Source organism: Nicotiana tabacum, chromosome 3 (genome assembly GCF_000715075.1).
Source record: "Nicotiana tabacum cultivar K326 chromosome 3, ASM71507v2, whole genome shotgun sequence".
Classification (NCBI taxonomy): Eukaryota; Viridiplantae; Streptophyta; class Magnoliopsida; order Solanales; family Solanaceae; genus Nicotiana; species Nicotiana tabacum.
Genome location: NC_134082.1, coordinates 71,623,947 through 71,639,664, shown reverse-complemented (window position 1 = coordinate 71,639,664; position 15,718 = coordinate 71,623,947). Strand labels below are relative to the sequence as shown.

At 39.2% G+C, this 15,718-nt stretch overlaps 1 protein-coding gene across 1 annotated transcript; it reads left to right on the top strand.

Moving 5' to 3' along the window:
• The first annotated feature begins 12,039 nt into the window (after window positions 1–12,039).
• On the top strand, window positions 12,040–15,527 carry LOC107807194 (GTPase activating protein 1-like). Its single transcript, XM_016631528.2, has 3 exons — window positions 12,040–12,344; window positions 13,732–13,827; window positions 15,109–15,527. The coding sequence occupies exons 1-3, from the start codon at window positions 12,234–12,236 to the stop codon at window positions 15,400–15,402; spliced, it is 501 nt and encodes a 166-aa protein (XP_016487014.2). The 5' UTR covers window positions 12,040–12,233; the 3' UTR covers window positions 15,403–15,527.
• Window positions 15,528–15,718: the final 191 nt, after the last annotated feature.

Sequence of the window (15,718 nt, the reverse complement as noted above, 5' to 3'; positions counted from 1 at the left end):
CGTTTAACTTGCCTGAGTTTTGTATCGCATTTTCTGGTACAGTTTTAGAATTCGAGCAAGTTGTTTGCTCTCGAAGAACTGTGATTTAGACTATGAATTTATTGTTCGACGAGTACCAAATCTAGTACAATACCATCAGGGTTCGAGCTCCATGTAATATGTTGATGGTGTAGTTTGGGACTTGAATTTTCATTATGCCATTTGGTCCAATATGGTTGTTGCATTTTGTGGCATAAATGGGTTTAGCAATGCATGAAAAGCATTACTAGAAGTTGAGTTCTGCATTAAAAACTGTGGATGCGGATTTAGCATGTAACAAAGAGTAACCTTGGACTTGTATTTGCTTGTAAATAGATGTGAATTTGAGCTAGCAATCTAGACGTATGTTAGTTCATGTATGACTATCTTTATGGAATTACTTAAAGGAATTGGGCCTGGTTGGACCGCATGGGACAGTTTGCTAGGAAGGGGCCTTCATATTTGTATTGTTTTTCCCCTTACTCCAAATGCTTCAAGTGATATTGGGCCTATAGTCAGCCCAAAACCATCTCAGGCGATGTGAATGCTTGTTCTATCCCATTCAGACTTTTGGCTAATAAAAGTGATCCGAACTTCAATTTTAGGGTATGTTTAATGTCGTGGCCTGAGTTAATTAATTACCGTCCCTCAATGGGTTTGTGGCGTAATATCAACCAATATATGACCCTCACATGTTTTAATTAGACAATAAGACAAATATTCGTAAAGAAACCTTTAGGGCCATCTAAAATACTATCGTGGTTATGGACACGTTCGCGTAACACGGTTACGATTTCTTAAAGAATAAATCAGAGTATACGTTCACGTAACTTTGGCTAAACTTTCTTAATAATAATAAGCATTATTAATTGTGGACACGTGCGCGTGACATAATTTTTACGCGCCAAAAATGGGTACACGTACGCGTGACCCGTTCCAAGATAATTTTCAATTTAAAAGCGGTTAAGAGGTGAAAGCACATAGGTTTCAAAACGAGTAGGCAAACAATTTAGTAAGCCAAGTATAATCAAAAGCGACAGTGCTAGAACCACGGAACTCGGGAGTGCCTAACACCTTCCCCCGGGTTAACAGAATTCCTTACCCGGATTTCTGTGTTCACGGACCGTGAATAGAGTCAACTTTCCTCGATTCAGGATTTTAAACCGGTGACTTGGGACACCATAAATTATCCCAAATGGCGACTCTGATTTTAAATAAATAAACAATCTCGTTTCGATTGTCCTTTAATTAGAAAAACTCCCTTATATTTATACCCTTTCTGCGGTGTGGGTAAAAAGGAGGTGTGACAATCCATACTTTTAAAGCGTGGCTTCTAAGGTAACACCTACAAAGCGTGGCCAATAGTCCAAGGTTACGGTACTTTAGGCCACCCCCCAAAAAGCGTTGCCTAAAGTCGTAAAGTGTTGCCTTTGCCCAAACGCTACACTTCTTGGCATCTTAGGCCACACTTCTCAGGGGTGGTTGTAGGCCTAAAAAGAAGCAACTCACTATCTCCTTGCCTTCAGCTGAAGCTGAGTACATGGCCTTGAGGAAAACTGTTGCTGAAGTTTCTTGGTTAGTTCGACTTTTGGGTGATCTTGGTCTGCCCACTTACAGCCCTATTCCTATTTACTATGACAGTCAGGCTATCTTGCACATAGCAAAGAACCCTATCTTTCATGAACGCACCAAACACATAGAAATTGATTATCATTATGTGCGTGAATGTTTGAATTCTGACATTATTTCCTTGCATTTTGTTCCCGTTTTACCCAGTACGCTGACATCATGACTAAAGCTTTGTCTGGCTAGCCTCACTATGGTATTATTTGCAAGCTTGGTGTGTTCTCACCTTCCAATATAGGGGGTGGGGGTGTTAACACTGGTACTACAATCCAGGACCAACAACAACAGAAGCTAAAGCTGCACGGCCCGTCAGTGCATCAGTCCATCAGTCCACCAAGCCCAACAATTTTATAATTCTATTTTTAGTTGTACATTTGATATACACATGTGTAATTGTATACCAACTAAGGAGTAGAGTAATATTATATAAGTCAGTTGAATATTCTAGAGACTGACCGACATTCTCTTTCTTCTCTCTCTACTTTAGAAACCTTAGGGTTTCCTTCAATCCTGTTTGTTCGTCAATGGAATCTGGTGATATTAACATGTATAAAACATATATACACTAACGGTTATATTACTTAACTCTTTTGAAAATAAGATAGACTACATGCTACAATATGTAAAAGTGATATAAGGGTATAAAAATGTATTACACTAAACGTTGTACATTACTTAAACTCAATTTTATAAGCCGAATGAAAAGAGAAGACTGATGAATTATTATAAGCAGCGGAAGCAATTCCAGTATCGAAATCACAGGTAATTTAGACAATTAGTATAAACGGGATTTCATGGGTTACCTCTTGAAGCGTGAACAAAGTTTCTCTATCATGTGAGCCTTCAATTCCACAGCAACTCATTGAAATCTTCACTACCCCCACGATCACGATCTCCGAACGTTTCACGGTCTTCGACTGTGTTACCCAAATAATATCCAGAAATAACAATTTCGTGGGGGGGAATTTTTCTAGGGAAAGAGGCTGAAAATTTCGGCCACCTTATACTACTCCCTCTAGGTGGAAAACCTTATGTATTTATAGCACAAGTTTTAAGGGTTAAAACCCTTTTCCAAAACCTGTTGGGTTTTCTCTTCCACGAGAAAAAGGATTCCTTTATTTCCTATTATTTAGGCACAACAATGATCACATAATTTAATTAACAAGGCTTTCAATTATGGAAATTTCTAATTTTCGAAATTAATATCCATCATAATTAATTACGAATTACTCCACTAAAAATTCATAATTGTACTCCTTATAATTTTGCAATTCATCCATTAAATCCTATTTAACTCCCCATGTTAAGATTCAGATACTAATCAATTAAATTAAATTACTGACGATTTAATTTATTGATTATTTCCTTTAGTCTTTTGTTTAACTTATTTCATGTGTCGAATACAAAATCCAGCGGCCAGGTTTACACATGAAAACTTATAAGCTTTCATAAAGTTATATCATCAATCTCTAAACGGAGACATGGATTCCATTAACTAATTATGATTGCTAATGTACATTATTATTATCCAATTTACCAGGCATATTGACCCACGAAAGAATCTCACCTTTTAATAAATCATAACAATAATAATATACGCAACTAATAATAATTACTCCCTCCGTTCCAATTTATGTGAACCCATTTCCTTTTTAGTTCGTTCCAAAAAGAATGACCCCTTTCTAAATTTGGTAACAATTTAGCTTAAACTTACAATTCTACCCTTAATGAGAACGTTTTACAACCATACAAATAATCTCGGTCCTTTTTGACTTGTTTAGGACCACAAATTCCAAAAGTCTTCATTTTTTTCTTAAACTCCATGCCTAGTCAAATAGGTTCACATAAATTGGAACGGAAGGAGTATATAAAGATTACGAGTATAAGTACATTTAATGGCTAGGGAGTTTATTTTATAAGGTCAGTATAAAATACTTATCTCTACTTGGTCCGTTCAATACATACAAAAAACTTTCATTCTCAACACCGTGTTACTTTTCTGTAATAGCTTTCATTAATGCAATCAAACTTTCATTCTCAATTCTCATTTTTGTTCTCTCAATTGCTCTTGACATTGGTTTTCCCATACGGCACTGACAATCTAGTCTAGCGTACGGAGGGGACCTCAGTTGGCGGATAGTAACTGCGCTGACATTAGTTGCTTAGCCTTACGTCGCCCTTCCAAGGAATCTCAGGAAGGCGCCACATAACAGTTGGTATTAGAGCCTAGGCTCGACATCGAACGAGGGAATGCATTGCCATTACCACCATTTCTGACCATGGTGAATCATAGGGACCGCATTGCAGCCCTTGAACAGACGGTTGACGGATTACTCCCCATCGTGGATACGGTGCCTGAACTAAGAACCAGTGTAGTGCAAAGGTTGGACGACCTGGACCGTAGATTGCTCCAGGCCGAAGTTGGCATGGAAAACATCAGTCGCGACTCTGAGGGAGACCGACAAACGGCAGCCATAGAGGAAGCCAAAATTTTTGGCAAATTCGAGGGACTCCAACAGGAGCGTGCCGAGGATTTAGCTTACAGGGCACAAGAGGCAGATAGGGTGACTGCCATGCAACAAACTATTGATGACTTGACAGACAAGCTCAATGTTGTCAATATTGCTTTATAGGGCCTACTTCGAGAAGGTGGAAGCCAAATCGGGAGCGCTGTGAACCCCGCTTCCGCGACACAAAAACTGAAAATTCCTGAGCCAAAGCCATACAGTGGAGCTAGGAATGCCAAGGAAGTGGAAAACTTCATTTTTGACGTCGAACAGTACTTCGATGTTGTTGGGGGGCTAGAAGAAGCTAAGAAGGTAGTAACTGCTGCCATGTATCTTCAGGGTGATGCTAAACTCTAGTGGCGGGTGAAGTACGAAGACATCAAGGCCGGTGAAGATACTCTTGAGACATGGGCAGAACTGAAGGAAGCCATATGCCTACATTTCTTCCCCAAAAATGTTGAATACAATGCAAGAAGAAATCTATGGTATCTCTGCCAGACCAAATCAGTGCGGGACTATGTGCGGAAATTCTCTGTGCTCATGCTAAACATACATGACATGGGGGACAAAGACAAGCTCTTCACCTTCCTAGAAGGGTTGAAACCTTATGCCCGTATAGAACTGCAAAGACAAAGGGTAGATACCCTACCAAAGGCGATCCAAGCAGCTGAATGCCTTGGGGACTATCAAGTGGAAGCTCGCAAGGATAGACCTCGGCCGCCTGCCCGAGCATGATTCAAAGGGGGTCAGCCTAGCAATAGTGGCCCTAGCAGAAATGGGGAAGATCGGAGTGCAACCAAATCTAAGGCTCCCTCCTCAGGTAGCAATAATGTTGCGTCAAACAACAATGACCGGGGGAGAAAGCCTCATTCAGGATGCCGTCATTGCGGCGGACCACATTGGAACAATGAATGTCCACATACATAGATGAACGCCCATCAAGCTTGTGATGATGGGACTGATGGCGACTCAGATGATGCGGACCAGACTATGTGCCTTCAATGCAATTGTTGGCTCTATTCTTGAGGCATTAGCGGAGACCAGTACTGGTATCCGTAAGAAGAACGACCCATGTCCAATCACCAAGAAAGGGCAAAAGAAGGCGGATGAGGGGACTCCTCTTAAACAAGAGAAGACCTTAATGTTGTCGAGATAAAGGTGAATGGAAAGCCCATTCGGGTGATGATAGACACGGGTGCTACCCACAACTACTTAGCCTCGACTCAGGTGGAGCACCTTGGTCTAGTTGTAGGGAAAGGTAAAGGTCGTGTCAATGCTATTAACTCACCTCCTCAGCCAGTGGGTGGATTAGCCAAAGAAGTATCAGTGAAGTTTGGCCCTTACGAAGGAAAATTCAACCCGCGAGTGGTGATCATGGATGACTTCGAGTTGATAGTTGGGTTGGAATTCCTAAGGCAAACCAACACCATGCACGTACCATATGCCGACATGCTACTGATGATGGTAACAAATGGGGCCAAGCCCTGCATTATCCCGTGCATGCCCATGAAGATGGCCGTTGAGAATATCTCGGCCTTGCAGTTGAAGAAGGGGGTCAAAAGACATGAACCTATGTTCTTGGAAACCCTCTACATTGAAGATATAGAACGCTCCTCGGGTCCCATTCTTGAACCCGTAAAGGAGCTACTACTGGAGTTTGAAGATGTCATGCCATAAGACATGCCAAAGCGACTCCCGCCTAGGCGCACTGTGGACCATAAAATTGAGTTGGTGCCGGGCGCAAAGCCACCTGCCCGGGCGCCTTATAGAATGTCACAACCGAACTCACCAAGATTTGGAGACAATTGACGGAAATGCTAGATACAGGGATCATTGTGCCCTCCAAGTCCCCATATGGGTCCCTGTTCTATTCCAAAAGAAATATGATGGTAGCCTGCGACTCTGTGTGGATTATCGGGCTCTAAACAAGATCACAGTGAAGAATAAGTACCCTATTCCAATAATGGCAGGCTTGTTCGATAGATTGGGTGGTGCGACGGTGTTCACCAAGATAGACCTGAAGACAGGTTATTGGCAAGTTCGGATTGCATAGGCTTGGTGATGAACATAAGACGACCTGTGTGACAAGATATGGGTCGTATGAATTCCTGGTTATGCCATTCATCTTGACTAACGCCCTAACTACATTTTACACCCTGATGAACCAAGTCTTCCGAGAGTACATTGACAAATTTGTGGTGGTCTACTTGGATGACATTGTGGTCTATAGCCAAACATTGGAAGAACACCTAGTGCACTTGCGGAAGGTCCTAGTTCGATTGCGTAAGCATGAACTATATGCGAAGCTATCCAAGTACTCCTTTGCTCAGAAGCAAATTGATTTCCTCGGACATGTCATCGAGGAAGGGCGGATCAAGATGGACCAACAGAAGATTCAGGCAATCACAAATTGGCCGTCGCCTAAGGATATCCACGCTTTGAGGGTGTTCCTTGGCCTATGCAATTTCTACCGGCAATTTGTGAAAAACTACTCCCTCATCGCAGTGCCATTGACAGAAATCCTCACGAAGGTCACACCCTGGTATTGGGGACCCAGGCGAGCGGAGGCCTTCAACGCATTAAAAGTGGTTATGTCTAGTAGCCCCGTCTTGGCCCTCCCTGATTTGGCCAAGCTGTTCGAGGTACAAACCGATGCATTCGACTATGCCCTCGGCGGAGTCTTGCTGCAAGAAGGGCATCCTGTAGCGTATGAGAGCCGAAAGCTGAAGGATGCAGAACGACGCTATGCCACCCATGAGAAAGAATTATTGGTTGTGGTCTACTGCTTGCGCCTATGGAGGCACTATCTGCTGGGGACCCTGTTCATGGTCAAGACAGACAACACAACTGTTAGCCATTTCATGACCCAGCCGAAGCTGAATGGTAGGCAGGAACTCCTAGCTGAATTCCACTTCAACCTGGAGTATCGAAGTGGGAAGACCAATCATGTTGTTGATGCGCTCAGTGGGAGAGCTGATCTAGCATCAGTGTACCTACTCGCCACCCTAAGGGGGAGCGAAGTAGCCACCTCCATCAAGGACCAGATACAGGATCTACTCATTAAGGATCATACTGCACAATATTTGGTTGATTTGGTAGGACAGGGAAAGACTCACCAGTTCTACATGGAAGATGGTTTCCTGAAAGTGAAAGGGAACCGACTTTATATTCCTAAAGGAGGAGATCTACGAAGGACTCTTCTGGTGGAATGTCATGATACTTTGTAGGCCGGACATCCCGGTGAGGAACGCACCATGGTGTTACTCCGCCGTGCATATTATTGGTCTCCAATGGTCGATGATGTGCTCAGTATGTGAAGACTTGTCTAGTATGCCAGAAGGACAAGTCGGACCGCTTGACACAAGCGAGACTCTTGGAACCACTAGTTGTCCTAAAGAGACCTTGGGAAAGCGTTTCCTTGGATTTCATCACCAGATTGCCCCAAGGTCGGAGATCTCACAACTATCTTGGTTGTGGTAGATCGATTTTCCAAGTATGCCACCTTTATTGCCGCCCCACAATATATATATCAGCAAAAGATACAGCTCGACTCTGCTTCTCTCATGTCGTCAAATATTGGGGCTTACCCAAAGACATTGTTAGTGATCGCGACTCACGCTTCACTAGCAACTTTTGGACCCAAATCTTTAAGTGCCTTGGGTCAAAGTTGAGTCACAGCTCAAGTTTTCATCTGCAATCTGATGGCCAGACGGAGCGGTTCAATGGCATGTTGGAGGAATATCTCTGCCACTTTGTAACCGGATCGCAGAAGAATTGGGTGAAGCTTCTGGATGCTGCTCAACTGTGTTTCAATTCACAAAAGAGCTCTAGTACAAACAAAAGCGCTTTTAAAATTATTACCGGAGAGCAACCGCTACTCCCACACACAGTGAATGCACCAAATATGTCTAAATCTCCTCGAGCTGCTAGTTTCTCAAAAGAGTGGAAGCGAAAATTGGAGATAGTACGGAGCTATCTTGTCAAAGCTCAAAAGCGGATGAAGAGCCATGCTGATCAAAATCGTCGCTTTGTTGAATACCAAGTAGAACACAAAGTGATGGTTAAAATTCCAGAGCGATACTTATTTGCGGGGGTTCATGACCCTCGCCTATTGCAAAAATACATTGGACCCCTGTCCATTGAAAGACGCATTGGAAAAGTTGCATACCGGGTGAATACCCCAGCTTGGTGGAAAATTCATCCTTGTCTTCCATGTCAGCCTCCTGAAACCTTTTCGGGAAGACACGGAGGACCCTTCACGGAGCCAGCTCACAATACCCAGTATTCGAGGTCCCAATTCAACCGGAAAAAGGCGTGTTTAAGCTATCCTTGATGATAGAGTGATTCATGCTACAAGGAAAGATCACCAAGAGTTCTTGGTGAAATGACAGAGATGTGATGCAGAGGAGAATACTTGGGAGAGGGGAACAAACCTCAAAGCCTACAAGAGCCTAATTGAAGATTATCTTGCAAGTAAGGCTTCGAGGATGTCTCCAACTCAGGTGGGGGAGAATGTCATGGGCGGCTTTCCAGCCATGCCCCATGACCCCTTGGGCACACCCCGTGGCGTCCTAGCAAGCCTCCCAATGCCTAGCGCCATGGACGACCCCGTGGTCTTGGCCGCGCATGTGCCTCTGTCGCCCCACTGATATCTCTCGCCAGCGCCCAGCCGCAGGCACATGCCAACAATGCCGCGCGTGCAGACAATGCCGCGTGTAGACCGTGATGCCAAAGACAATGCTGCTGACAACGTACCTGTTTTTGCCTTGTAGAAACTAAGTCCTTTTCTTTGTAAATATAGAGTAGTTTTATTTCATGTAATTCCATTATGTTTCTCTAGCTTAGTCAAGTCTAGTCCTGTAGCTTGGGTTTATTTTTTTTTAAGCATTATTAGGGGGGATCAAGCATTCGAAACTTTCTAGCAAGCAAACAATTCTCTGTACTGGCGTCTTTCCCTCTCGACACAGTGTTGCTTTTCTGTAATAGCTTTCATTAATGCAAACAAGCTTTCATCCTCAATTCTCATTTATGTTCTCTCAATTGCTCTTGACATTGGTTTTCCTGTATGACACTGACAATCTAGTCTAGCGTACGGAGGGGACCTTAGTTGGCGGACAGTAACTGTGCTGATATCAGTTGCTTAGCCTTACGCCGCCCTTCTAAGGAATCTCAGGAAGGCGCCACGTAACATAGTACATGATCTATTTAAAATTTTATTAAAACTGAATAAACAACTATTTCATAATAAATACTATATCTAAACCAAATTCATGGTTAATAATATATATCCCAATAATCTCCCACTTAGAATTTTAATCATGACAATTATTAGAATATACTATATCCAAATGCATGATTAATAGTATATGCCCAACAAAGACTCACCCATTTCCCCATCATTTACCCTCAGTTTCTCCTCCTCAGGTGATCATGATCTTTTTCGTGGGCCTTTAATTTGTATCTTTAAGAGAATCAAAAGGATTCCCAGTTCACATTGTTTTGTACTTCTAGCCATATTCTGCAAATCCTCAACAATTCCATCACTTATTTGTATCTTTAAAAGAACCAAAAGGATTCCCAGTTCACATTGTTTTGTACTTGTAGCCATGCATATTCTGCAAAGCCTCAACAATTGCATCTCTTATCCCTTTTCATTCCTTTTGTAGTTATAGATGCATCGTATATTTTTGGATATATATCTTTGAGAAAAGGACCACGAAATTAGTTCTGTTCTTTCCGAAAACGAAATAAACAACGTATTAGACAGCAATTCAAGTTGTAAAAGAAGAAGAGGAAGAAAATGGCGATGGAAGTGTGGAAATAATTCCCAAAGTAATGACAACTATAGTACTCCAGATTCCAGAATATATGAACATCTCACGGGTTCACGTTTCTTAATGTTTAAAATTGAATTCCTTATCATTTTCCGTCGAATATGACGAAGCAATTTGTTATCTTCCTTATATTTTTTCGAGTAAGTGCATGTATATGATTTAGTGTTTTCCCAGCAAAGGAAACACTGTCTTTATAATTATTAAAAAACTCTACTCTTTTTCTGCTTGTGAATTAGCATTCAGAGGACGTCAATAAATAATTAGATAATGAAAACAAAATTAGAATCTCGATCAACAAATTTTTCGTCAACTTGAAAAGTATTTTGGTGAATAGGTTTCTAGGAATTGAGTATACAACGCTAGGTCATGAATTTTTCAATAACCTGCCTAAATTACTTGAGATACAGTTATTAATAGTTAGGCGATGAAACAAATAATCAAAATACGACGGAACTATCCCGAACATCATCTTTATAAAACAGCTAATCTTCGAGTTCTAATGGAAAATGTACTGTTTAGAGATTTCTTGCTATTTAACTTTTGCAATATATATATATATATATTTGTACGTGTCAATCAGATTTTTACCAAAAGGACCAAAAAGAAGCCCCTATGTAGTTCTAAACTTTAAGTTAGGTCTCCCTAGCTAGAATAGAAATCTTGCTAGTTTCAACGCGTAAAAAACATAGAGGACAGATATTTTTGTTAAGGAAACATTGCATGTTGTTAAAATAAAGTGTCACACTCACACGTTGATTGACACGTACGATGATAATTGTCTCTTTAAATGGTCTTGAATGAATTAATTTTTGAAGTTAAATTAAATTCATTGTCTATTTATTTAACATGATAGCAATGTTGGTTTGCCCAATATTAGATCTCCAAGCTATATATGTTATTCATATTCTAGATGTTCAGGCCTTAGCAAGCGGAAAAAATATTTAAGCGTCACAATACGTTTTTACATTATTTTGGACTAACTCTCATGAGTTAATTTTTGAGTTGTGTTCAAAGTTCTTCTTTAACATACGTCAAACAAACCAAAGATCAAATCAATATATTATAGAGAGAGAGCTGATAAAATGGAATAATACTAGCTCTACCCAACTGACTTTAAGATTCTAGATGCTTCTTAACATTGCGAGAAATTTTATCTTAAGTCTTATATGCCAAGTCATATTTGTGTGAGACGCTTCATAAATGGACATGTGGACTGGTGGGACCCACTTCTATCACTACTTTTAACTTTTTTTTTTTTTGGTATTTTTATCCCCAAAAAGATCCCCTAACTTTTTTCCTTTTCTCTGCAATTATCCTTTAATCTCCATACCAGAATACAAAGATTAGCAACTTTAATGATTCAGATTAGTGGCGATTTCTTTTAAGAATACCAAAAAACTGCTGATTCTAGTTCTTAACATATTTCATATCATAAATTTAATCATCGAATATCTCCATTTCTCCGGCTGCTTCATTATGTCATTTTTTAGGAGATGTAAGAACCCTAGAAAAATTAACTTAACCGACATGCTGAAGAAGATAACATCTACAAATAGTTAAATGATACTTTGAAAATAAATTTTAAATGGAGAATCAAAGTCGGGTGGAGAAAAAAATACTTTAGATTAACTTTTTCACCTAAGTTTTTTCGACAACCCACTTCATAAATTTTAAACCCATTTTCAATAAATCTTTTTATCATTGTTAACCCATATTATTTTTCAAGAATTATCGTTTCTTTTTCACAGGAAACTCAAAAAGTCTACGAGAAAATATATAGAAGAAGACATGTGTTGGACTAAAGAAGGAGAAAATCATGTCTAATGAATTTGATGTAGAAAATGTTTTGATGTGGAAATTGAAGGAGAATTGCCTAGTGTTGAAGAAGAAAGAGAAAACGAAAAAATAATTAGAGGGATGGTTTGGGGATGAGGAAGACAAGGAAAGAGAGTTGAAACTAGCGATAGAAGTGGGACCCACCAGTCCACATGTCCATTTATGTAGAGTATCATACAAGTATAACTTGGTATATGAGACTCAACATAAAATTTCTCACATTATACTCTTTTCTTTCTTGTTTATATCACCTTCGGTTTTTGAAACCTGCAATTCTGTAGACCCCTTACCCATACCCCATAACAACTTTAACTAGTCCATAAAGCTACTTACTATCCCCTTTTGGAGAACCAATCACCTCTCTCTCACACGCACACAATTGTACGTACAAGTAAGGTTGTTTAGAGTTTGAATGGAGAATCAGTTGGGTCTGCTGAGAATCCGTATCATTAGAGGCATAAATTTGGCCATTAGAGACTTCAGAAGCAGCGATCCTTATGTTATCGTTAGGATGGGCAGACAGGTAAATTTAGTTTCCCCTGCTCTTCTTCTCAAATGACATTTTTTGGCCACATTCTTGGTAAATATAAAATTGTCATGAAATTTTATTCCGTAGTCCAAAGCACCCTTCTTTAACTTGACCATTTTGAAAATCGCGTACTCCATACGCTGACCATATACTAATAGTGAGAGAATTTCATTCCATCATCTTCTTGCAAAGCTCAGAAGTTGTAATTATTTTCATGGTTTTTCCAATCACACCAAAGTTATGTACTCCCTCAGTTCTAATTTATGTGAGTCTGTTTGACTTAGCACAGAATTTAAGAAAAAATAAAGATTTTTAAATTTGTGGTCCTAAACAAGTTAAAAAGGGATCCATGTTATTTGTGTGATTATAAAAGATTCTCATTAAGAGTAAAATTGGAAGTTTAAACTTAATTGTTGCCAAATTTAGAAAGAGATCCTTCTTTTTTGAACGGATAAAAAGAAAATAGGTTTAGAACGGAGATATTAATTTTCAGGAATTCCATTCTGTTGAGCTAGACGAGAAAAACAAAGTAACTTATTTATCTTCTCTCTCACTGTTGGCCAATTTTCAGTCTGTATGAATGCCAATGGTGAAGGGGGGAAATGTATTGACTAAGGGTGTGTTTGTTACGAAGGAAAATATTTTCCGTTTTCTAATTTTTCTATGTTTGGTTGACTTAAATATTTTGAAAAATATTTTCTTCATGAACTCATTTTTCTATAGCCGGAAGAAAATATTTTCAATAACTCCTTAACCTTCCCATCCTTATTATCCCCACCAACCCAACCCCACATCCACCCACACCGACACCACCCCAACGTAGAAAAAGTATTTTTTTTATTTTAATAAAATAATTACTTTATTTTCAATTTTCATGTTGCAGAAAGAGTACTTTCTTTTCAACCAAAAAATAAAGTATTTTCTTTATAGTTACATAGCATAAATTTCGACGTTTTTCGTAAAAAAGTAAAGCAACACATTGGTTCATTTGGGGTTGTGTGAATTTTTAGAAGAATAGTTAAATTCCTTGAAGAAAATAGAGTTCTGAAAACGTTGGGTATTTGGGGGAGGGGGCGAGCAAGGAAACATAGAGACTTGGGGGAAGGGGGTGAGGAGAGTAGCATACGAACATGTTTTCCTAAAAAATATTTTCTACTGTCTAACCAAACACTATAAAAAAAATTTCGAATTTTTTTTTTCACTCACCAACCAAACAAGGAAAAATAAGTACTAATAAAACCACTAATTTTCCATGAAAATACTTATTAGGAAAATCTTTTCCATGGAAAACATGATGAAGGCGGAAATGTATTGACTAAATGGAGTTTCAAATGGTGTTAACTATCTTGTTATGTTAAGCTTGTGTTTATTATTGGAGCAGAAATTGAGGACTAGAGTTGTGAAGAAGAATGTCAATCCCGAATGGAATGATGACTTGACACTATGTATTGCTGAGCCAATTCTGCCAATCAAGCTGGTAATTTCCTTCATTTTGTTGTCTTCTGTTTGATCAAGAAATTAAACAGCTTATTGCATACTTTGCTTTACCTAGAGGACATTAAAGAATAGGACACGCCAACAACAATTAATACAGCCACACTTAATGTATCAATTCAGTCTTTGAAGGCAGCTTAATATTGGAGTACAAACAACAGCAGCTTAATATTATAGTAAATGATGTAAATGTTTTCTTAGACATGCTCAGTGTCCTGCATAACTTGTAAACTTCTTGATTATCAAAAGAAAAATCAGTCTTTGAAGGTTAAACTATGCCTTTTAATTTCATCTAGTTTTACTGCATATTCTTCAAGTTCCATCCAAGAATCTGGTGAAGATGAAATTCTAGGGGCAATAACTTCTTTTTCCGTATGCCATTGAGTGAAAAAATAGTTGAAACTGCCATTTGCAAAACGCATTATGAGCAAACCTTGTTCAAGTTTCAAACTCTTGGGGTGTGTTTGGTATAACGGAAAATATTTTCCGTAGAAAATGTTTTCTTGGAAAACAAGTATAATCTTATTCATTTTCCGGTGCTTGGTACACAAATTAAGAAAAATAACTTCTCAAGAGTATTCATAAATAATTTAGATACAATAAACATGAAGCCATAAACTTTCGAACCAACAACCTTCCAAAGCCACAAATTTCATGAACTTGTGAACCGCTAAACATTCGAAACCGCGAACTTTCGAATCCGTAAACATTATAATTTCTAAACCCGTAAACCTTCTAAACTCACAACTTTGGAACTTGTAAAATTTCGAACCTGTAAGTCGAAAGATGAAAAAACTAAAACTGAAAATATATAAAAATAATATTTTTCCCCCGGGGGAGGGGGTAGGGGTGCACAAAACGGAAATTTGAAGGGTGGTGACGGAAAAAAAACTGAAATTAAAAAAAAGCCTTTTTGGAGAGAGGGGGTGGGGTTGGGTGGGTGGGTAAGTTGGTGAGGGTGGAGAAGTTTGAGAAGGAGTTTTGAAAAAAGTTTTCCCTTCTCTTAATAAGGAAAACATTTTCCTCCAATTAGAGGAATATGAGTTCATATGGAAAATATTTTCCAAAAACATTTAAGCCAGCCAAATATGAGATTTTTCCTTCATACCAAACACACCCTTAAAGATTATAGCAATAACAGTTTGAAGTGCTAGGCGACCTTTACAATTTCAGTAGCTTGGAGCCAATTAATTAGGTTATGGATTTTTTTCAATTACCCAAACCGAACGTGATCCTTATTGCCTTTATAACACTGTCATTGCAGCAAGTCTATGACAAGGATACATTCTCTCGCGATGATAAAATGGGCTATGCAGAACTTGACATTGTACCGTTTATAAATGCAGTAAGGACGAAGCGCGTTAAGAACATCCCCGATGGAACCATAATTACCAAAATAATTCCAAGCAGGCAGAATTGCTATTCTGAAGAAAGCTGTATTGTTTATGAAAATGGCAAGGTTGTCCAAAATGTGTTTCTTAGGTTGAGAAATGTTGAGTGTGGTGAAATAGAGCTCCGGTTGCATTGGATAGACATTCCTGGTTCCAAGTGTCTCTAGCTACTTGTATCCAACTATTGTGGACACCATGTACACTATGCTTGCTGGTTTTCAAAAATTTTAATGGCCTTGTAAAAAACTAGATGTTATAATTGTCTATATGAACACTGACATTCAACCTTAAATCTGCTTCTAACTCTCGCTTAGAGGGCATTCCGTACAATGACCAGTGCAATCTGTGATCTGCTTACATGATCAACTATTTCTTCCAAACTATATTCAATTGCTCTTCCTACTGGTAAACTCTGAGAAGTAGTTTTGCGGGTAAGTTGCTTCCAGTAATTCTTTCAGCAAGATAGTGAAGATGTAAACTTCA